The 23,713-nt window shown below is 38.3% G+C and overlaps 2 protein-coding genes, 1 non-coding gene and 1 pseudogene across 3 annotated transcripts; 1 reads left to right on the forward strand and 3 right to left on the reverse strand.

Annotated features, from left to right (window-relative positions):
• The first annotated feature begins 249 nt into the window (after window positions 1-249).
• Window positions 250-969, forward strand: LOC118266298 (uncharacterized). Its single transcript, XM_035579700.2, has one exon. The coding sequence runs from the start codon at window positions 372-374 to the stop codon at window positions 891-893; it is 522 nt and encodes a 173-aa protein (XP_035435593.2). The 5' UTR covers window positions 250-371; the 3' UTR covers window positions 894-969.
• A 53-nt stretch (window positions 970-1,022) lies between these two features.
• On the reverse strand, window positions 1,023-6,813 carry LOC118266273 (glutamate receptor). Its single transcript, XM_050694655.1, has 12 exons — window positions 6,657-6,813; window positions 6,208-6,353; window positions 5,644-5,809; window positions 5,092-5,284; window positions 4,172-4,341; window positions 3,514-3,740; window positions 3,099-3,204; window positions 2,777-2,952; window positions 2,602-2,709; window positions 2,331-2,497; window positions 1,620-1,817; window positions 1,023-1,374 (listed from the first exon to the last, which is right to left on the reverse strand). The coding sequence occupies exons 1-12, from the start codon at window positions 6,811-6,813 to the stop codon at window positions 1,314-1,316; spliced, it is 1,875 nt and encodes a 624-aa protein (XP_050550612.1). The 3' UTR covers window positions 1,023-1,313.
• Window positions 6,814-9,553: 2,740 nt separating this feature from the next.
• Window positions 9,554-22,752, reverse strand: LOC118266276 (ionotropic receptor 75a-like; annotated as a pseudogene).
• Trnas-gcu (transfer RNA serine (anticodon GCU)) lies at window positions 11,229-11,310 on the reverse strand. The gene has a single exon. It is a non-coding gene; the product is annotated as a tRNA-Ser (tRNA).
• Window positions 22,753-23,713: the final 961 nt, after the last annotated feature.

Here is a 23,713-nt window from a genome sequence, read left to right on the forward strand (position 1 = left end):
TGCACTCTGGACAATCGGAATTGCGGTATAGCCAACTTATTTTTACCTCTCGTATTAAGAGTAGAGTTTTAATCAGGAGAGGGAAGGATTGGGTCTCCAGGTCTTTCAGAGATTTCTTTCAAAGATCGATTTTAGTGGTACGTACGCGAAATTATCATGACAGAACCGATACCTACAGTTTGACCTTTTATAATTTTCATTATTTTATTTACAAGGAGTTCTAAGAAAAAAGTTTCAATAAAAACAACTCCAACCATGATCACGTCTTATGTGACAAAATGACAAGTTTGAGTAAAACAAAATTCAAAATTCTTGCAAAACTAATTAATTAATTTTCTAGTGTAATTCTAAGGTTTTAATAATCCAAATCCATGTCTTTCCAAAGGACGCGTCCAATTGATGCCCTACAACGCATCATGACTTCTTTCAAACATTTCGAAAAAAAGTTGGACAAATTACAAAACGACGTGAAAACTCATGGTCAGACCTTATCAGATCTTCGTAATATGGTGACCACACTTTCAGCTGGAACACTTGCAAGTGCTGACGGTAAAACTGATGACAACTGGCGTCCTGGAAGAAAGACTACAGCAATTCAACACGATGAAAAACCGTCAGTGGACACTATCACGAAGTCAAGGAGGAAGAATGCGATTCAGCCCTTACCAAACAAATTAAAGGCGAAGAACATGGCTAATCAAAAGACGAAAACACCTGTGATATCTCCGATTAAAGTCCGCGTTCATAATTGTACAGATGTGAATACTAAAGATGTAGGCTGTGTGGGGTCGAAGCATACAGAAAGACTTAGGAAAGTGGAGGCCCCACGTAAAGCCACCATAATAAGGTCCCAAAAAGCAATAGAAAATAAACGAAGTAAAATGGCAAAATAAACGGGATTACACTAGAAAATTAAGGTATTTCTCGTTTGGTTGTCCTTTTATTTTGTTGTAAGTAAATTTTTGTAAATTTTTGAAAAATTTAAATAACTACAGAATTATTGCAAAAATAAAACGACACTAGAGTGTATTAAATAAGTTTATTTATTTGTGTTGATTGGTACATATTAATGTACCCTAATACAACTCTATAGACTTGCGTATGCGGCGTGTGCTGCTCTGCTAGCTACAAAGACATTGATAAATATCTAAGCTACCTAAGTATTCCGGAGCTGCGGACAACGTAACAGGTTACCGGGGTTCCGGCTCAAAGCAGGATAAGGAACGGGGTGGTTTTTAGTCAGTAAGAGACTGACTCTCCCTCTCGCTTCACCCAAAAAAGGAACCTAAGTATATTTGGTATATCTTCAAACTCTAGTAACGTATGGTCTTCACCATCAGAACGTTCGATTTCTGCTTATAGTACCGGTTGATCCTTAAACAAACACGTAATAAAATTACTGGTTTATGATTAGCCTATCCTACTAAGGCCTATCCTAAGAAGTGAAGAGTTCTGCCTTTTTCTTGAATAGTTATCTGTTCGATTACTTTCCAGTACCTACAACACCAAGACACTATCACTAAATATCTAGGGTAGGTACTGGGCACAATGTTAGATTCCGAGCAGGCTCAACCCTGACTTCCACCAGTAAATTAAATTCTTGATATCTGCATACTCACAATTTATGCACAATAATCTCCCCAATCACGATGATGACGGAGACAGCAACGCCGTACAGCATCAGTATGAGCACGGGCCGCATGTCCATCAGCCCCACACTGCTGAACGAGGACATCTTGGTCGTGCAGCGAGGCTTGGAGACGAGGTACCTTCTGCGGATGGCTGACTGGATACCAGATTCGCGGATCTGCTTGTGACTGGAAGATATAAAAGTACAGACTCGATACTGTGTGATAAGTACTAATTGCTTTACCGTCAGGTGATCACCTGATGGTAAAGCAATCAAAATCGAGATACGTCCAACACCAGAAAAATTTAAAGTGCGTTTCCAACTCATCAGAAGCATTGTGTCAATCCGGATGAGTCAGTTCATCCTTGCCGAGGCGTGAAACATTTATAAGAATTACGCAGACTCTTAGTGTGCTTTTCCACCAGATATGCGTTATGTAGTTAAGCTTCGAAGATGCACAGCTCAAGTATACGATATATCCATAGCACGCATCTTTCCACATAAAAAACTTGCTTAGTTGAGTCCGTTTCCACCGGTGCTAAGCTACGTGTACCAATGAATATGATTGGTGGAAGCCATACGCATCCACAGCAACGTAGCGTAGCACATCTCTGGTGCAAAAACCACCTTTACACTTACACTCTACCTAAATTCAATTAGACTAATCAATACCACAGTGATAAAAACAATAAAAACTGACACAACTCTAATCAGCTCCAAGTAAGGTGACCCCTTCCGCACGGGGGTGAAGGAGTCGAAGGTGACGAGGTAGTCCACTGTCGCTATATCACACTTCTCACTCTCCAGGAACGTGGCTTCGATCTGACGGTACACTGGTTCTGCCACTGAGTGGAGAGCGAACAGACCCTGGTGAGGAACAAAAGCAATTTTATCCGCCGTAGGTACCTATGATTATAAGTAGGTTTAGTTTCGGGATACTAAGAGGCTAGACTTTTAAATCTTACTCTCACCTTACGGATTCTCTCAACACCATCAGCTAAACTGTAAAGTTTTGCTTTACCATTCTCGGGAAAGACTCGGTCACGAATAGATATGTATAAAGGCTCTCTGCTTTGATTCTGAAAAAAACAAACAACGTTAGACAAAGGTGCGAAGACCATAAGACTATTCCCAAAAAAGACTTACAAAAACGAAATGGTTGTAATCGACGTCATTGGCAGCGAGCGTGATCTTAGCGTTGGCGAGCTGCGGCAGGCTGCGGATGGAGTCGGAGGGCGCCTGCAGCAGCACCACGATGTTGGCGGAGTATGCCGCGTACAGCGCCATCAGCGCCGTGAACAGCACGAACACCATCATGCGACCTTATGCATTGTGCTTTATTAATTTCCTAAAGTACAAACCTGTTACCAAACTTTGAGCATAAAATTGCATTCTGTACTATTGCTATGAATTTTAAAAACACTAGCCTTATCTTTTCCACGCTACGTTAACATTGTACGTCTCATACCTGGTGCTCGCCTGGGCTCTATGTAGCATCCCTGCTGAGTAACGGCACTCATGGTCAACAGCAGAGCGTCACATATCCCACCGTCCAACTGCTGTTGTGTTGTGGTCTATATAAACAAACGAACTTTCAAAGATTCGTGAAAAGGTCACACGCATCGTACGCATTCCGTATAACGTCATCAGTACACATCGCATGTAGGCATTACTGATGATGCGGTCCGTACGATGCGGATCAGTGGACGTAGTTGTATAAGTTTCTATACTAGACAAACTAAAGTCCGTTGCGTGCAATGCGTACGATGCGGGCCTGTAGACGCCTACCTTAATACTTATAAACTCAGACAGACTTTACGGTAGAAATAGAACAGTAATAAGTAGGTATCTTACAAAGAACATCACCATAAAAAAAGTTTTACCTTCGTCATCACAATCTCCACCTTACTAGCTAGGAATAGAGTTACAGTTGCTATAGCAGTGCACACGGCTATAGTCACCCAAACCCTCGTAGAGAATGGGAGGTAGAACACATTAGCCACGTAGGCTAGTGGTGGCTGTCGGAATATGAAGAGCATCCGCATGGGAGCCACCAGGTCTGTGTAGGTTACCACGTCGAAACGATCGCGGAAGATCACGCAGTTCGTGCCTGAAAATGATGTAGGATAGAGTAATAGTTATAGATGACTTTGTTAGATCTTTGGACGGACTTTTTTATGGAATAAGTCGGTAAACGAGCAGATGGGTCATCTGATGGTAAGCAATCGCCGCCGCCCATGGACACTTGAAACACTACAAGTACGTTGCCGGCCTTTTGGGGGTTAGGGATTTAAGGGTTGTTGGGGAATCGGGGATTGGGAAGGGGGTAATTGGGCCTCCGGTAACCTCACTCACACAACGAAACAAAACGCAAGCATTATTTCACGTCGGTTTTCTGTGAGGCCGTGGTATCACTCCAGTCGAGCCGGCCCATTCGTGCCGAAATATGGCTCTCCCACACATATACTTGAGAAAACTTAAGGAAAAAGTCTCTATATATCTTTTAAAAAAAATACTTGCTAGCATTTTATTCCTACTCACCCACATCCGCCTTATTGGCGTAGAGATCAGCGATCATACCGGACCACTGTCCGTTCACCTTGTAACCGTAACGGTAGCTGAAGATGTACCGCGGTGTCGCGTTGATCATCTCAAAGCCAATCTTAGCAGCTGACCAGCAGGCTTTTGTTATTGAGTCGTATTGGAGTTCCCTGAAAATGATTTACCTCGTGACTGCAGGTATATAAAATAATAGAAAATACATTGTGTCTCGCGTGGTTCTGCGTTTGGCATGCAACGGGTTAAATCAAATTGGTATGTACAGGATTTTTTTCTAGAAAACATTTATCACCGTCGCCGTCCTTTATTACAACACCTTTATCATCCCGCAGTTGTTGTAATAAAGGACGGCGTAATACACATTTGACAGAGATCAGGCGGCAAACATTTAACTACGTTCTCGGACCCACCTGCCAAGCAGAGATTATCCCTAGCCTTCTTTTTGTAGAGGAGATCCGTAGTCCAGCATAAGGACTGCTGATGAGATTTTTTTATGGTATAAACCGGTAAACGCACAGTCGGTTCACCTGATGGTAAAAAATCACTGCCACCCATGGACACTTGAAATCCCAGTGGCGATACAAGTGAGTTGCCGGCTATTTTGGGGGTTAGGAATTTAAGGGTTTTTGGAGGATTGGGAAGATTGGGTAGGGGGGTAATTGGGCCTCCGGTAACCTCACTCACACAACGCAACACAACGCATACATTGTTTCACGTCGGTTTTCTGTGAGAAAAAACGCCCGTGTAATTTTCACGTTGGTTTTCTGTGAGACCGCGGTATCACTCCGGTCGAGCCGGCCCATTCGTGTCGAAGCATGGCTCTCCCACACTTAAAGGTGTGGTGCCTGCCTACTGGTTGGGGTTTTAAAAAAAGTCCATTTAGTTATTAACTCCCCACTCACAGTCTATCCTCCCTGGGCAGATGCAGGCGCGTGGTGTTGCTGTCCTGGATGACGTTGGACATGGTGATGGCGTGCCCGCGCAGGTCGCGCCGGCGCCGGTACAGCTCGCGGTGCGCGCGCACGTCCACCACGCTGCCGTTGTAGTAGCCGCGGGGACTCGATATCATGGAGCCGTTGGGGCCAGGTCGGTGCACTTGATGAAAAAAGGCATAGATCAAAGGCTTATTCCCTGTTATAAACTGTTTTAAGTATTCAGCGTTTTATTGTAACTTTCGTGAAACATACTAAATTAATTATTATGTTATCATGAGCAGCATTCCGCGACACACGACGCGGCCATTGTCGCGCTGCTACTGCTCATGAATATGAGCCTCTAGCATGGCTTGAAACTAGTCGAGTTCCTCGTCAAAACGTTACGTGAGTAAGCCGATAACATAATAATTAATTCAACGTTTAATGTTGTGCTTGTCCATAACCACAACACCGAAGGAGTTAAAGATGTGTGGCCAGCCGTTGGTGGGATGAGAATGGTTTTGTTTGGACTTTACTTACATTCAGTCATCTTGAACATGTTTCCAACTTTCTCAGCGAGCACCACATCACTGTCAACCAGAACTGGTCCGTTCTCCAGTAAGGAGATCTTAGACTGCTGCAGTTGTGGTGACGTCACTAGTAGCAACCAGCGGTACGTGAATTGAAATAGTTCTTTGGATGAAGCCTGCACAAAACAATTCACATTAATCGGATATCGGGATAGAGATCAAACAAGTAGACTGGCCACCTGATGGTAAGCTATTAGCGCCGTCCTCCGACAGTTGACACCCGCAACACCAGAATACTCATTAGTGCCTTGCTGGCCGTTGGAGAGGGGTTTTTCACACGTAGGCTTACGAAATTTCTTACTTCCAGTCTAGACTGTCTACAGCAACATGAGAATTGTTTTTTTTTATGGAATAGGAGGCAAACGAGCAAACGAGTCACCTAATGGTAAGCGATCAGCGTCGCCCATGGACACCCGCAACACCAGAGGAGTCACAGGTGCGTTGCCGGTATTCGTATTCGTTGATTCAATTGGATTTTAACATACTTAATTATTTCCTTTCGACTTCTACTCACATAAGAAAGAACAGTCCTCGACTGAGCACAGTCCAGGTCCGTCAGGTACAGTACGGCGTGGTCCTGGTACTTGGACCTCGGTTTAAATGACGCTGACGTCCGCACTCCTATGGTGGACAGCTCAACCACGAGCTTGTTTATTAAATCTAGAACATAATATGGTGCTTGGTTTTTTGTGGAGTTATTAAGAGTTGTATTCACCACCAGTATTATTTTTATACTTCTATCGGTAGCAAACGGTCTTTTTTTTGAGGGGGGGATTCATCCAACTTCCGCTTTGGTTTGCTGTTCGCATGATGGTAAACGGGCACTATAGCCTAAACCCTTCTGCGAGGCTAGTAGAGGCTTTACTGATCTCAATGGTTTTATACAACACTTGTTGATTATATAACAAGATTTTAATCGAACCCCAGTGGTATAAAAGTGTAAATAAGTATTTATCTCCTTACCCTTTCTCCAACACAATCCACCATAGATCAAATGCGTAGGCTTTTGATCGTTTAATATAAAAAGTTTTATAAAGTTGATAGTCTCCATATCTTTACTCTGTGCGAGAACAGAGCATTGGATAACAAGGAAAAAAAGTAAAATAGAATGTCCCGCCATATTGCATGAATAAAGATTCAGAAACAAACGTAGAATGAAGTCTTCACGATTTTTAGTCGTTTATGTTGTTAGGCTTAGGTTTGAAGTAAACTTGCTACTTAGACAACGACTTTGCGATTTTGCGACTGTATATAAGACGTGTCGTTTTTCGTTACAGATTTGGTATTTTTACTCCACAGGTACTAGGATATGGGGTATTCTAAAGCTGGTTTTTCTTAGAAAACTCGGACATTCTTAGATGCCCTCTTACATATGTCCTGATAGGAAGTGGTCACCACTTCCCAGTTCATTTCCTTAAAAGATAGGTACCTTTCAAAAGTTTCCCTCGATATAAGAGCCAAGATAATTTTTTAGTTAAGGTAAATCGCTATCTAATATTAAAAGTCGCAAGTCTACTTAGAACTTTAGATCTTTTTCTAGGTAAAAACAACATGACTTTGTTAACTTGGACTAAAAGAAAAGCTGTAATTGAGAACAATTTGTGTGGACAGCTCTTCAAAACGTACTTAAGTAAAGACAATTTTGTCAGCGAAACAACTACCTGGTAGATCAAGCTTAGAATATCTAGGTATAAGTAAAATGTTCCTATGTTTGTATGTCACCATCATCATCGTCCTACAGTTTTTAGTCTTACCTGCACATCCAATGTCTTCTCCTGCCTTGGGCGAGGTGAGAGGGAGTGTCAGACTCTTACTGAATAAAAATCATCCCGTTTCTACTCCTGCTTTTCGACGCGGAGCCCCGGTAACCCAGTAGTAGTAAGTAGTCCGCAGATCTGGATCAGGCTTTAGCCTAACTGGGCCCCATCTGTGGCGATCTGATAGCTTTTGATTTGCGCACGGAACGCGAAGTGCCGTATGCACCAGTCTGGTTTTGGTCGGATGACGAGCTACCCTTGCTTACCGTTCACAAACCCGACCTGCATATACTTGCAGATACATACATGGGTCGGCGCTAAAGAGCTTGATAAGTCTGCGAACAAGTTATTTCAGCCATTCTTAAAACCGGTTCATGTCAAGGGAGACGGACTACCTTTCAAATTCTCTGTACCAGCTAACACCAAAACAAAAGAAGCCTCTTCTTCCAAAAAAAGAAGCATATCCAGGGCAAACCATCCTATTCTTTTTGTAGACCTACTTAGGCTTTCAAACTAAACATAATTGAATGTATTTACTCAGTATTATGATTTGAATATTTCATTACACGTCTCCGTTTGACATACGAGTACTTGTAGCTGTGACAGGGTAGAAAATAAAGAAATTGTTTTGTATGAATAAAACACGCATTGATTTTTAGTTCTTTCTTTATTGTGAATGTCCAATTCAAAGTTGAGATCCTTATTAGCATAAAGTGACATTTTAATTAGAATAAATTAAGGATAAGTAGCCTTATTTAAATTAGTTATTAGGTGCATAATACAATAATAAACACACATTATTTAAATTGACAGGTGCTAAAATGAAACAAATGCATTACCAAGTTGGACCGCCTTATACAGATTTTTTTATTGGTACAAGCCCTCTATAATCTCTTAAAACAGCTGCAACTCCTGTAAGCCAGGATCTACAGTAGATACAACCATGAAAACATCGGCAAACTGAAGACCGGCACGTGTCAGGGACATAAGTGACTGTCTTGGACCCCTCCCTCAAATAAATCTATACTAATATCTATACTAATATTATAAAGCTGAAGAGTTTGTTTGTTTGTTTGTTTGAACGCGCTAATCTCCGGAACTACTGGTCCAATTTGAATAATTCTTTTTGTGTTGGATAGTCCATTTATCGAGGAAGGCTATAGGCTATAAAACATCACGCTATGACCAATAAGAGCCGAGCAGAGCGGGTGAAACCGCGCGGAAGTAGCTAGTCAGAATATATTATTAGATCAATGGCAACTTCAAGCTCTTGCAGTTAGAGTCGACCTCTAACTCCAAGAGCCGTCCGTGTATATGAATCACTGAGCAACTGTTCGTGTAACTGTGTATGGTGGCTCTAAAACTTAAATTAATTTTCTTTAGCTAAAAAGTGTAACCTTCTACTTAGGTATGTCGTGCTTTATCTGAGAAATACTCTAACAACAACGTATTAAAATAGTGAGTAAATTCTATTTATATTTTCGAATCGTGATAAACTGTCACGATTTTAACATATCTTTCTAGAATTTGTTATTCAGTGCCGGAACGGGATGTGGTCAGGGTCTGCTAATCTCCTTTTCTGATTTCTGATCGTCATTCTGAAATGAAATGGAATCATTGCCAATAAACATTCTAGGTATTACCTATTCATTTTATTTCATTTATTATTATTGAACAGTACTTAATTAATATAAACTCTAACTGAAGGAACTACAGCAAAAGTTTATGACCTTCATCCAAGTTTCAGGGTGCTTTTCCACCAGAGATCTGCTATGCTACGTTGCTGTGGATGCGTTTGGCTTTCAACAATAATAATCATTGGTACAGATAGCTTTATACTAGTGGAAACGGACTCAGCTATGTTACGTTTTTTAAATGGAGAGATGTGTGCTATGAATGGTTTCCCTACTATCGATATATCGCATACTCGAGCTGCGCATCTTCCTCGCACAGCTACATACTCGTAGCTTAGTATCAGTGGAAACGGTCAAATAGTTTCACAGCTCGAATACACAGCCGGCTCGAATAAACCAATCAATGAGAGCGCTCTTATTTCGATTACTTTAAACGTTAAAGCAAACTCATGCTAAGGATACAGGCTACTCACAATCGTTTGTACGTAATCTCAAGAAGCAAGACGGCAGGAGCTAGCAGCATGCCGTACAGTGTCATCAGCATAGCAGGGTACATGTCGGTGATGCCCACGCTGCTGAAGGTGGAGACATGTCCTGAACACCGTGGGCGGGCCACCGTCAGCCGCTGGTGGACGTTCGCCTGCACTCCTGACTCCCTGATCTTTAGGAAACTGGAAAAAAAAAGGTAAAATAGATGATTTGGCAACAGTTTCGTGAGGTTTATATTAGACAGATTTTATTTTCTTGTGGAAAATACTTTCGAAGATAAATTGATTTGAAATGTTGCGTGAAATCAGGTACATTTTGTACGTAGAATTGACGTATTTGCTCCTAAACTTTGATTCGTTTTAACTAAGTAACTACAATACTTATCTTATGACAAAATAAAATAATACTGATTGCACGGTTGGTGCGGTGGCTGGGCAACTGGCTGCCGCGCAACGGGTAGCGGGTTCGATTCCCGCACGGAGCAACTCTTTGTGTGATCCACAAATTGTTGTTTCGGGTCTGGGTGTTATGTGCATGTGAACTTGTATGTTTGTAAACGCACCCACGACACAGGAGAAAATCCTAATGTGGGGCAACGTTTTTTTAAAAAGCACTAAGTATATTTATTTTTAATTTTCATATCTTGTCGTTGGATGATGAATAGGGATCTATTCTACCTATAAACACCAAATTCCCTTACTTAATCTTAAAAAGATCCTTGAAAGGCGACCTCTTCTGCCCCGGCACCCAGGGGTCTATCTCGTTGATGTAATCGATTTCCACCAGGTCACACTTCTCGTCCTCCTGGTATGTCTCCTGGATCAGTCGGTACCCTGGGTTCAGCTCCATGTGGAACGCGAAGAGACCCTGAAGAAGTTACAAGTTAGGATTGGTTTGTGTATTCCAGATTTTAATGGAGCAGACCTCGTAGGTCATTGGTGTGTTATGTGAAAGATTCACTTTAATTGGCTTCTGCCAGTGGTTTCACCCGCGATCCTTTGGCAAAACTAGACCATAATACATAGGATGGAATCAGGCGGTACTTTACGGAAATCCATGCTACACTAACAATACAATAAGATTTTTTAGTTTTAATTCCGCTCGAATTCGAGCTGCGGGAGCCGCTGAGTCAACACCTCCTGAGGATGCTCCGTGGAGGAGCGAAACATATGTCAAGTGGTATATTGAAAGTTATGTGTGTGTTTTATGTTACACCCCTGCTGCATGAGCATTTAATTGCGGGCGGGAGGACGGTGCTGCACGCCGCATGTTAAAAAATACATGTATAAGCGGAATTAAAACTAAAAAATCTTACTGTATTGTTAGTGAAAACTAGACCAGGTAATTCTTCGCATACGAAGACGTTATTAATAAAAACAAAATAAAAGGTGATAGTGATTAATACGTGTTTTTAAAATTCTAAATATTATACATAACGTAATCACCTTCGTAATCAAATACAAATTTTTAAATGTTATGTTAAAAGTTGACCATGAACTTATCAAAAAATTATAAAAAAAGATACAAAATGTTTAATTTTATCAAATAAAAACAAAAAACAAAATCGTAAATTAACATAACCAAAACGAATTAAAATGATAAGATAAAAAAAAAAATATTTTAGTGACTTTCGAAATTATTGATTAAAAAATAATCGACGAGGATGGGATTCGAACCCACGCGTGCAGAGCACATTGGATTAGCAGTCCAACGCCTTAACCTCTCGGCCACCTCGTCATGTGAAAAGTCCCTCCAAATAAGGGACTGGTATATAAGTACCTACCTACATACTTATTGTACGTTGTTATATCGATAGAAGATAGATTTTTAAAGAGACTATCTCTGAGTTTGTTTCGGCATTTCTTCTCAGAGTAGTCCGATAGGAAATCATCCTCATCTAGTTATTTAAGAGATCAACGTGTAAAAGAGTTACATTGTAACCTATTTGCAAAATAAATTTCTTTTATCATTTGATACAATACATGCACACTATTTTCTGAAATACTTACTTAAAAATTTAATACCACAGAATAATACTACTAGTAGTGGTAATTTCAATTATAATTAAAAATTATGGCACAAAGATTCTACACGGGCATAATATTTAGGCTTTTTTCAAGTGTTATTAAAGTCAAATCATTTATTCCAATTAAACCATATACTGAAACGTCAACAAAGAAATAAATAAACAATAGTCTGTCCGTTAGCGACGCTAGGTGCATGACTATTTATTAGATCTGATATTACTTTATACGTATGTATAAGTTTGTATAAATCTTTATTTTTAGTTTTTTGTACAAGAAAGGCAACAATCTTTGTACTTTCTTAGTAAGAAAGTGATTTGGAAGATTTCAGTGAGAATTAATTTTAAAGGAGACCAATTTCGAATTATATTTCAGACAGACTCGTTTGCATTTATTTGCACATAAGTATTTATTCAGATGTCTCTATTTTATAATTTATGCATTTTTATTGTTTACACAGTTTAGTGATGATTACATACATAAATATAAAAAAAAATTGCTAGGTATTTTTAACTTTGGAGCTGCAGACTGACTACCAGGTTACCGGGGCTCCGGCTCGAGAGGCAGGAGTAGAAACGAGATGGTTTTAAGTGAGTAAAATTTAACACTCCCTCTCGCCTCACCCAAGGCGGGAAAAGTCATTGGATGATTTTACTCAAATAAAAAATATGGTATTTTTTACTTTATAAATCGGTAAATTGTAACTCACTTTTCTAATCCTCTCGACGCCATCTTTCATTGAGTAGAAGTTCGCCTGTTTGCCCTTCGGTGCAATCTTCTTCTCGTAAATCGCTTTACGAATTGGGTCATTGAGTTTCTGTAACGTAAATAAAACATTACAGGGCCAAGACGCATTTTATGGATTTTAATTCTATCCTGTTGACTACCAGGTTCGGATTCAATTAACGGAGTCATATTATGCCTAGGTATTTTGTTCTTCAATAAATCGTCCTCCAGGTTTACGCTTTTATCCCCGAAGAGGTAGGCAGTGGTGTACATTATGGCACCTAATTATGACTGTACAATGTACACCCACTTTTTTACCATTTGTGTTAAGGCCAGACTCTGTGCTACTGAGAAATTTTAGAAAACCAACTATACTGGGCCCGACCCGGGAATCGAACCCGAGATCCCTTGCCAGAGAGTCGCAATTGACCAACGAGGCAGTCATTTAAGTTTACCTTAAAGAAATATCGATTATACTCAAAGTCACTGGCGCCGAGTTTGAGTGGTGAGTTGAGGAGATCAGGTAGACTTCTGACGGAGGAGCTTGGAGCTCTCAGCAGTACCACGATGTTAGCCGAGTACGCTGCGTACAGGACCGTCAGAGCTATGAAGAGGATCAGGGTCACACAGCGGCCTGGTGGAACGAAAGAGGAAGAATTAACAGTGTAAACACACTCAGAGACATTTAATGATTATTTAAACTGTTCCTTAGTAACAATTTTGCTCCGAAAACAATCGCTAACGACTGGGTTAATTTATTTATTTATTTATTTAAAGTAAAATAGTATAACATTACAGTTTTTACACCAAAGCGTTATACATTTCATATTATTATACCAAATTAAATTCGGCAAAAAATAATAATACCATAAAAGACAAATAATACAAATAAAAAGAATACAAAAAGAACAAGTAACCATTAAATGTCTCTGAGTGTGGCTGTAAGTACAAGAAGGGTACAGACGGCACTTTTGTGATAATGATTTGGGTAACATTATGAAAACTTCCTCGTGTTACGTTCGGATACATGCACTAGAAACTACATTCGCAACGTCTGTACCGGTATTATATTTGGATCCAAACACGATATACTATAGTATAGACACAATCTAGGTACCGTACTTATCCATTTGTTTTACAGACACCATGGCAGTTTCACTTGTTCTAACCTGTCATAAATGTCTATATTGGACTTTAACACAGTAGAACAATAAAATTAAGGTCTATATTAAAGTAAATTATCGCTGGCGTAAATCTTGGCGTCTGGCATCTGTTATGCCTCTGACCAACGATCGCCATAAAAAAGGTTTTTCCAGAAAACACCATTATAATATCGATTGGCTCACCTATCCTAATAAATTACACTTGTATACTTAACCTTTAGTCTGCGGATATATGAGACAGAATAGAAAACACATTGTATCTTGCACTGATCAGTTCTCCAGCATACGACGGGTTTATCTAAAAGTATACAAGTATATTTTACCTAATATCATCATGTCAGGACAAACCTGCTCCATATCTGGGTTCCAGTGTACACCCCTGCTGCAGAACTGCACCTATGATGAGGATCAACACGTCTGCCCAGGATCCGTCTAGTTGTAGTGGGTGCTAAAAATATTTACAAAGCGAAATATTACTCGAGTAATTTACCAAGCTCATCTTCTTGATTCTCAGAATGGAGATTATAATAGGGTAGATGACTAATTTTTATTTTAATGACCGTCTTGTAGATTGTTTTAAAATATAAGACGCGTATTTTTTGCTTAGCTACCTACTTTCGAAGCTCTATCGATTTGAAATATCGCGTGACGTCCCTTCTACGAACATTTAAAAAATAGTGCGCCTTACAAAATTGTAATAGCAATATATGTGAGGTTGGAGAGAAATATCTTTTCGGCAAAGCAGTAGCACATTTGTAACATTCACGATGGTAATCACGTTCGTGCAAATTATCTGGTAAAACTATGATGATTTGTACTACTGTTTTGCATTACAGGGGCACCATATATTGCTATTACAATTTTGTAAGGCGCACTATTTTTTAGAGCTTTAAGCCGTCCTAAACTTTGATTCCGTTTATTGTTATCTTATATGACAAAATTAAAAATACGTGTCTAATATTTTTTCATTATCTAACTGACGGACTTAATAGATTTTTAATTTTCATACCCCGTCATCATCCGTATTGAACTAAATAAATTATCAGTATTGTCAATAGACAAGTATGCTACGAATACCATGTACCTGCTTAATAAAAGGTGCCCCTACATATAAATTTTTTATACGTTATTTCATTGTCTTCCCTATTTTTAAACATGGGTGCGCTTCGAGGTATAAAGAAACAATATTTTTTTTAATAGTTCCTTGAAGCGCTACTAACAGGTGCGCTTGGAGGAATAATATAGGTGCGCTTAGTTAGGTGCGCTTGGAGGAATAATATAGGTGCGCTTAGTTAGGTGCGCTTCAAAACAGTTGTTCTTGGAGGAATACCTCATACAAATATACAAAAATAATAATCAGCTTACCATACCCATGCTGGCTTCCCACTTAGAAGCAATGTACAAGAATATGGAGCATCCCAGCACACAGATGAAGATGGCCAACCAGACGGTACCGGAGAAGGGCAGAGTGAAGATGTTTGAGATGTAGGATAGGGGGGCTCCCTGAACACGAAGCGCACGGCAGTTGTACCAACCATGGCTATGTAGTCCACCACGTCCATTCTCTCTTGCGTGAAGATTGTTAAGGTTCCTGGGAAAACGATGGGACTTGATCTTGTAAGATGCATAGGTATAGGTGCTATACACAGTTTTTTTTTATTTGTAGTTTTATAGTTTCGAAGTTTAGTAACTGCAAGACTATAAGTTCTCCGCCCAAGAATAAAAAATAGTGTTTAAGATGTGCTACTCTTGGTAGCAACACGACTTACGAATTGCTTGATGGTAAGCCATTACTGTAGTGTAGTGTCTAAAAGTATACTTGCAATATCAGATGTACCACGAGTGCATTTTGGTTAGCGCGGTGGCTGGGCAACTGGCTGCCGCGTAACTTGTAGCAGGTTCGATTCCGCACGGAAATACTCTTTGTGTGATCCACAAATTGTTGTTTCAGGTTTGGGTGTCATGTGTATGTAAATTTGTACGTTTGTAAACGCACCCACGATACAGGAGAAAATCCTAGTGTGCCGACCTGTGTTTTATAAATAAGTGTACTATTATATTTAGTATTTAGACCATGTAAACTTTGACCATAAAGGGCAACCGATCACGAGGTACTCAGTACTCTACTTTTTCATCAAAACAAGATTCTTTAACTGTAATTACTAGTAAAATTAGTGCCAAAAAGATTGACACCAAACTTATAGTAGATAACTAGTTTAAAATAATATTTTATACTTATACAGTTAGAATTATAATTAATGCAGTCACTTATAGTGATTAATCTGACAGGAAATTGGTTTAGATCTAAATACCTATTTATTCTACTTAAACTAGTTCATATTAACAATTTCACACAAGGTCAATGAACGGTGGAGAATGCTTGCTCCAATGCGAAAAGTGTGTAAATTAAGTTAACGAATCTTGTTTAGACAGGCGATCAAATTATGATTAGATATTGCTAGAATTTTTTTAGATTTCGGTTTACAGAGTGTAAACGGAACGGTCCCAAGCGCCGCAAATATGGGCTCGCTGTCATTGCAGCGGTAAGGCGTCCTCACCTACCGCCTGACGCAGGTGCTTACCGGACATGGGAGTTTCGGTAGGTTCCTGTTTCTCATTGGGCGGGAGGAAACGCCCGGGTGTCATCACTGCGAGGACCGCCCGGAGGACACGGTGGAAAATACTGTGGCGGTGTGCCTTGCGTGGGCTGAGCACCGCCGTATCCTCAGGGATGTGGTTGACGGATTTGGAGGAGGGGAAGTCATCCAATGACTTCTCCCACCCTGGGTGAGGCGAGAGGGAGTGTCAGACTCTTACTGACTAAAAACCACCTCGTTCCTACTCCTGCTTCTCGAGCCAGAGCCCCGGTAAACCCGCTAGGTAGTCCGCAGCTCCGGGTCCTAATCAAAAACTTAGGACATACCTAAATCAGCATCCTTCTTCAGCAAATGGTCGACGATTCCCTGCCATTGTCCGTTCTTATCCTTGTACCCCCAGGTATGTGTGAAGAGGAGTCTCTCGGTCGCGTTCAGCATGTGGAAGCATATGCTCACCACGGCATATGACATCTTTGTTATGCAGTCCTGGTGTAAGTATCTAAGGAAGAAAGTATACAACATTACTGCAGTAGGTAGGTACTTACTCAGTAAATCTACACAAATATCACGCATTTTTACATTCACAGTTTTGTGTTTTGTAAGTAAGATAATTTCACAAGGAGAAGTTGATTAAAAATTAATGTATTTAGTAAGAGTTCTATTTTCCACCAGTGATGTGCAATGCTACGTTGATGTCGAATTAAAATCATCCATTCCTCAGCATAAGGGGGAAAATCATCCAATGACTTCTCCCGCCCTGGGCGAGGCGAGAGAGAGTGTCAGACTCTTACTGTCTAAAAACCATCCCGTTCCTACTCCTGCTTTTTGAACCGGAGCCCCGGTAAACCCGCTAGGTAGTCCGCAGCTCCCAAGTTAAATATAATATATCTTATATTCTATATCTTAAATCTGTTAGGAATTTGAGCAAGGATATCAACAAAACTAGAAATGCAAGTATGTACTTACTTATGTAGGCGAAGGATACTCATAAATAGCATTCGGTATAATAATATTATAATAATAACTGCGTTTTAAGTAAATGTGTGGTCCATTAGCATATTTATGTTCTTTGAACATGAGCTTTGAAAGTAAGAACATGTTGCTTATAAACTATGGAGTAGTTTATAGTATTAACTAGCTAATCCCCCGATTTCACTCGCAATTCTTGGTTCTTATTGATTGTAACGTGATGTGTTATAGCCTATAGCCTTCCTCGATAAATGGTCTATCCAAGACAAAAATATTTTTTCAAATTAAACGAGTAGTTCCTGAGATTAACATAAACAAACAAACTCTTCAGCTTTAGATATTAAAAAGTGTAGATTGCCTCTACCGTAGAGTGAGGGTGGAGCATAACAATACATTAAATTTCACGGCTAGAGTAAGAGCCTCCTCTACATAAAATATTTTGTCATGAATATGTGAATTCCATACTTTTTTTAAGGGAAAAGTCATCCTAATGGTTTGTCCCACTTTGGGTGAGGCGAGAGGGAGTGTCAGTCAGACTCTTATTGACTAAAAAGTCTAAAAACCACTCCATTCCTACTTATGCTTCGACACTAGACTTCGACGTATTTTTCATCGAAAATCGATAAGTTACATAACAAATTCTATTGATTTAAAATTTTCCACAAATGTAAGAAAATGGTAATTCATATGCGTACCTTCAAAATTAAAACGAGTTTGAAGATATTATAAAAACATATATGACACTTGACATGTGAATGCATTAATAATATGTAATATTTGTCAAAAAATAAAATAAATTACACATTATATTTAATAATGCATTTTTATGTAAATACATTATTATATTATCAAAAACCGCATATACCGACATTAAATAAGTTGTTATAAAATGTCACAAATACACATTTATTATAGAACTATTTAGCATAATAATGGAATTAATAATACATAGTCTTTTTTAATAAAATTGTTACTAGCAAACCTGATGAAATCGGTTCGTGCGTTCTGGAGTTATAGCGCCAGGAAGGAAAACCCGACTTATTTTTATATTATAGATTATAATTATGTAAATATATTTTCCGTATTATTTGTTTGTTTTAAGACCAGTAGCGAGTTCACAAGAAAAACACACATTGACCTCTATTTAGAGGGCAAATTAGATATTGTATGTCTGTCAATGGGTACTTAAAATAGGAACTTGATCAAGCTATCTAATTTAAATTCGATCGATGTACGGAAGAAAAAAATCACAACAAAAACTATGTATGTAGGTTAATGATATTATTATGCTGCTATGTTGTCAGATCAGGTAGTACGTACCTTCTTAAGCGTGATTGCTGAGTTCCATTGACATTTCCATTTTTAACCGATTCCAATATAATAGAAATTCTCAGTTTGACTTGTATGTTTGTGCGCGATGCGCGATTATCTCCCGTTTGGCTGAACCGGGTCAGCCAAACGCTAAATCGGAAGAGGTTTTAGAGATATTACCTGACTTAAAAAAAATTAAATGAATGAATATGTGGTTTTCCATTGATGACTTAAGATACGCCCAAAAATACAAAGATTATAGAAAAAAACATACACACACAATGTTAATATAATACGAAATAATAATGAACCGAAAAGAGTATAAGTATACAAGAACAAAGAAACAGCAAAATAAAAGAATACAGTGAAAATAAATAAAAACAGAAATTAAATATTAATGATATTGCGCACGGCTGTCTAACTCTTCTGAGATTAGACGCATGTCATGTCATAATTCTACGTGTGTACTATGTTTGTGTGTATATAGGTACTTACAATCTATCATTCATATGTAGCCTCGTTTCATTGCTATCCGTGATCACATTCACCATCGTCAGCGTATGTCCTCTCAAATCATACCTCCTTGAAGATAGGACATTGGAACTTCGGTAGTCTTCCATCCGTCCATATTTTGTAACAGTTACTTTTAACACATCTGTATTCGTTGGAACACCTAGCCTGTTATGTTTAATATCGTTATATTGATATATAACAGGTGAAGTTGTATTGTAAGTATCTGTTACGTTATTTTGATCCATAAAAGTGATATTTTTGTCCAATTTAGTGTTATTTCTTCTCCATATTAATCTCTTTGTGTGAATTATTTCCGAGTTTTCTGATATTTTGTAAGCTGTAACAGAAAAAAGGTTTCATAAAGTAACTATGAGTACCTAAGAAATATGTATACAAGGTGATTATAAGTGGAGCCGTCGGTAGAGGACGCCCTAGACGGACATATAGAGACCAGATTGGCGATATATTAAAGAAGGACCAAATTAAAAGTACTTTTACCGACAAGCATGCATGAAAATACTGATGAATGTTGATAAAGCGAAAGAGCCATGTAAGAGTCGTAGCAATTGGCGGTCTGTTTCCCAAGGGGTAGCCCCATGGGAAACGGTGTGAAGTTATGTATGTATGACTACCTCATTAGTCGGTATCACGGTTTCAATTCCCGTGTAGAATAAAGTAGTATTGGTGTTATTTGGCGCTTTTGAAAATAGCACAGCTATTAACATACAAAGCATTGTTTCACGTAGGAAAACAAAAGAACCTTGGCATCAATTTAGTCTTAAAACTAGGAAATAGTTAAGATGTTAGTATTCAACTAGCGTTTAATGTAGGATCAGATTAAACAATCTATTATTTGATCTAGACTTATAACTACGTGAGAGTATGACATGTCTAACATAGGTATAAAAACATATAGCTTATAAACGACTATAAAAACTTATCATAAATCCACGGACTCCTTTTATTTCTTATGTTTGTAGTGTTGCAGTTCGAATTAAACGTGGCACTTACTTTCCATTAAAAATTAAGAGTTTGAGGATTGATGGGGATTAGGAAGATTGAAGTGGATGTAATTGGGCCTCCAGGAACCTCACTCACACAACGCAAGCGTTGTTTCACGTCGGTTTTTTGTGAGGCCGTGGTATCACTCCGGTCGAGCCAGCTTATTCGTGCTAACGCATGGCTCTCACATACTTAAAAATTTGATGTTCTAATGTGGATATAACCGCCGTCAGAGTCAATTAATGGTTGGGTACTTAACCCAACATAGCAATTATTTTCGATACAAAATCGTTACTACGAAATAGTTTAAGTAATCATTAATTGTTTCTGAGTACGTCTGTTGGAAGCAATCCAGTAGTGTATTGTTACCAGCTGGGTCAATACATTCAGAAAAATGAGTGTTTTATTTTTGATACCTTTTTTTGAGGGGGAAAATCATCCAATGCCTTCTCCCACCTTGGGCGAGGCGAGAGGGAGTGTCAGACTCTTACTGACTAAAAATTTTTGATGCCTGCGTTTACGCATCACTACTACCCTATTAATATAATATGGGTTTTTTTCTGAAATAAATGCTTATTCTATTATATTCTATTAATCTATTTAGAAGGTATTGCCGATAGCATTATAAGTAAAGGTTACATCCAATTTGAACTCGAATAATTTATACGTGTTTCGAATAATCCATGTTGACCTCAGACGCTGAATTTTGTATTTAGTATAAAAAGCAACCTTGGAATCGTTGCCAAGTTGTTGCGTTTTTCAACAAGGACTAAAAGGACTAAAACTATAAATATGTATTTATTGCAGGATATGTATTTTTTGTTGGTTTTCTTTTGTGCAGCATTGAATATCAATTAATTATATTCAGTGATTGTTTAGTATAGAAGAATTTAATGTTATCTACGACTTCTATTTCCTACAACATATGTAGATATTCATTTTAGGTGCTCAGCTGGGCCGGCTGCCGCGCAACGTGTAGCGGGTTCGATTCTCATACGGAATAACTCTTTGTGTGATCCACAAATTGTCGTTTCGGTCGGTGTGATGTGTATGTGATCTTGTATGTTTGTAAACGCACCGACGATACAGGAGAAAATCCTACTGTGGGACAACGTTTATAAAAAAATAAAAATAAAAGCAAATAATAATTTAAGATAAAAGTTAATGGGTACCTATTTTTTATTACCTTTTTTGAAACATGAAATACCTAATGGCTCTTTCTGAATTTCTATCCATTTTCCATATATCCATATCTATCCATATTTCCATAATCCGGTAATAGGAAAACGTGACTTTCTTTAATTAGTTTTTCTAGGCTATCTATATTTGAAAATCTTAATCTAGATTGTTTCTATATTACCAGGCTTTGTCGTTTTATAAAGATATTGCATACGGTACGAATATAAACAAACAGTCACAAAAACAATATTAAGATAATAATAAAAAATAAGGTAATAACCTACCTACTGTCAATATAATTAAATATTTTTTGCTTATTAATGTGTTTTTTATTTATCAAAATAACACCTCTTATTACAATTAGTCGCAGTACATTCTATTTACTTTGAATGTCACACTAAAGTCACATATTTGTTCCAAAGAAATATCAAGGATAATGGACCCTTTGGATACTTAATTAAGACTTTATTTATAGTTGGTACTGTAATTTTTGTACGTATTCAGAGAGAAGTCACAAATTAATTAAATTGCATCTTCGGTTCATTCTTGACACGGGCACGGGTTTCTTGACGAGGTTAGTCGACTGGTTTCAAGCCGCGTCAGGGGCCCGTAATAATCACGGCCAGTATGCGCAATAACCGATGCATGCGAGTCAAAACGATAAAATACGTAAATGTTTTTTTTTTTGGTTAATTACATTGAGTCCAAAATGTTGTGTTCTTGTGGGCGAAAAATCATCCAATAACTTTGCCCGTCTTTGGTGAAGCGAAAGCGAGTGTCAGACTCTTACTGACTAAAAACCGCCCCGTTCCTACTTAGAAACTGCTCTTCAAGCGGAAGCCCCGGTAAACCCGCTAGGTATAGTCCGCAACAAAATGTTATAGGTACTTGGGAGACAAACTATACTTAGGTATCTTTTGTCAAAACTTATAGTATACTGACTGTAGTTATAATATTATAACATAGGTAAACTGTACTAGTATAACATTACCCTTTTTATGTCTCTACTTACCTTCCACAAACCAGTACTCCTGGCCGTGGATCTTGTTCACCAGCACCACGTCGCTATCGACCAGGATATCAGCATGAAGGAGAGCTGTGTCATCGTCCTCATAGTTTAGCAGCAACCAGCGATATGGGGCTTTGAAATAACCTTCTTTGCTGGCCTACAATCCAAATGCAACGCAATTTCTACTAAGAGAATATATTTTTCTTAAACCTAGACTAATAAATTAAATTAGAGTGCCTGTTTATAATTTTGAAAAAAACCACTTTTAACTACATGCATATGAATATTGGTGTTTGTATCGAACAAACAGACGTCTGTTCTCGCTAATCTCTGAAATGGCTAGACCGATTTTGACGGAACTTTTATTGGCAGGTAGCTAATGTACTAAGGAGTAACTTATTCTACTTTTATTTTCGAAAAAAATATTATATTTTGGAAAAAATCATAAAATCATTAGATAAATCAATATCTACACCCCAATAATGTATTATTCATTCACAATTTTTCTAGCTAACTATAAAGTTTGTAGTTACTCGTACTTACTTTCACCAAAAACCTGTCAGTCCCTTCACAGGACAGGTCAGCAATAATCAAGACGTACTGCAAGTCATACTCAGTTCTGTTATACTGCAGTGAGGTGGCGGTGCTAACACCCACCTCACACATGCGCTTTGCCAAGGATTTGAGAGCATCTGCATAAGAAAAAACACATAGATAGAAACTACAGTACGTAAATACATTGTTCCGCTGATAGAAAATATCGGGTCTGATAGAGCTTTCTTTGAGAGTAAAATTGCTACGTTTTGTATTATTATACAGTGTGTCCCTGAAGTCGACGCCTAAATAGCACGAGATGATCGACGTGGTTCCAACTGTTATCAGAAAAATATAAAAATTATCTGGTGCCATATGGACGTTGAGTTCAGGGACGCCCTGTATATGTGAAGGATTGCTATTGTTCCTGAATACGATACGCTGCCATCTCGGATTGGCTGTAGTCGTAAGTAATGATGACAAGGTCATAATATCCTTGATCCAATAGTTCGGTTAGCTGTAGGGGACGTAGTTGAACTCGTTGTTGACACGGTTGCTGAGATGACATGTCATGACATGGTAAAGATAAAGATAATGTTTATTTGCATTAACATGAGTGATATTACACATAGAGAATACATGCAATGGTGGTAGAGTAGGTATGAGCTACATGTTATGCCGTTTAGGCGTACAAATATTTATAATTTTAATTCTTAAGCATTCAAAGAATTATATAAAATTATTAAACTTAAACAAAAACAATGTAAGATATTCCAATAATAAGTAATCACAAGCAACAAAAGTTAGAAATTAATAAAAATTATTATATTACAAAATTATTAAAAAATATCAATTATTAAAAATCTAGTTTATCATTTAAAAAATCTTCTAAGCTATAATAACATTTCTTGTACAACAACAAATTTAAATTTAACTCTTGTATGGATTTAGGTATTTTATTATAAACTTTAGGACCTAAACATATTAATTATGCTTTTGGTGCGAATGCCAACGGCACGAAATCGCGCATTGATTCTAATTCATAATTATAAATTGATTATAATCAAAACTAAATACGCGGCGCAATATACTATCTATAAAGCGTAATTAACT

The sequence above is a fragment of the Spodoptera frugiperda genome, chromosome 7 (assembly GCF_023101765.2).
Source record: "Spodoptera frugiperda isolate SF20-4 chromosome 7, AGI-APGP_CSIRO_Sfru_2.0, whole genome shotgun sequence".
NCBI classification, from domain to species: Eukaryota; Metazoa; Arthropoda; class Insecta; order Lepidoptera; family Noctuidae; genus Spodoptera; species Spodoptera frugiperda.

Bases quoted from the DNA above. Each gene is read 5' to 3' on its own strand.
- LOC118266298 (XM_035579700.2), top strand. From the start codon at position 372: ATGTCTTTCCAAAGGACGCGTCCAATTGATGCCCTACAACGCATCATG.
- LOC118266273 (XM_050694655.1), bottom strand. From the start codon at position 6,813: ATGGCGGGACATTCTATTTTACTTTTTTTCCTTGTTATCCAATGCTCT. The intron at 5,810-6,207 runs GTGAGTAGAAGT...TGTTTTGTGCAG, and splicing joins CGAGGACTGTTCTTTCTTAT to GCTTCATCCAAAGAACTATT. The intron at 2,953-3,098 runs GTATGAGACGTA...ACAATGCATAAG, and splicing joins AGAGCCCAGGCGAGCACCAG to GTCGCATGATGGTGTTCGTG.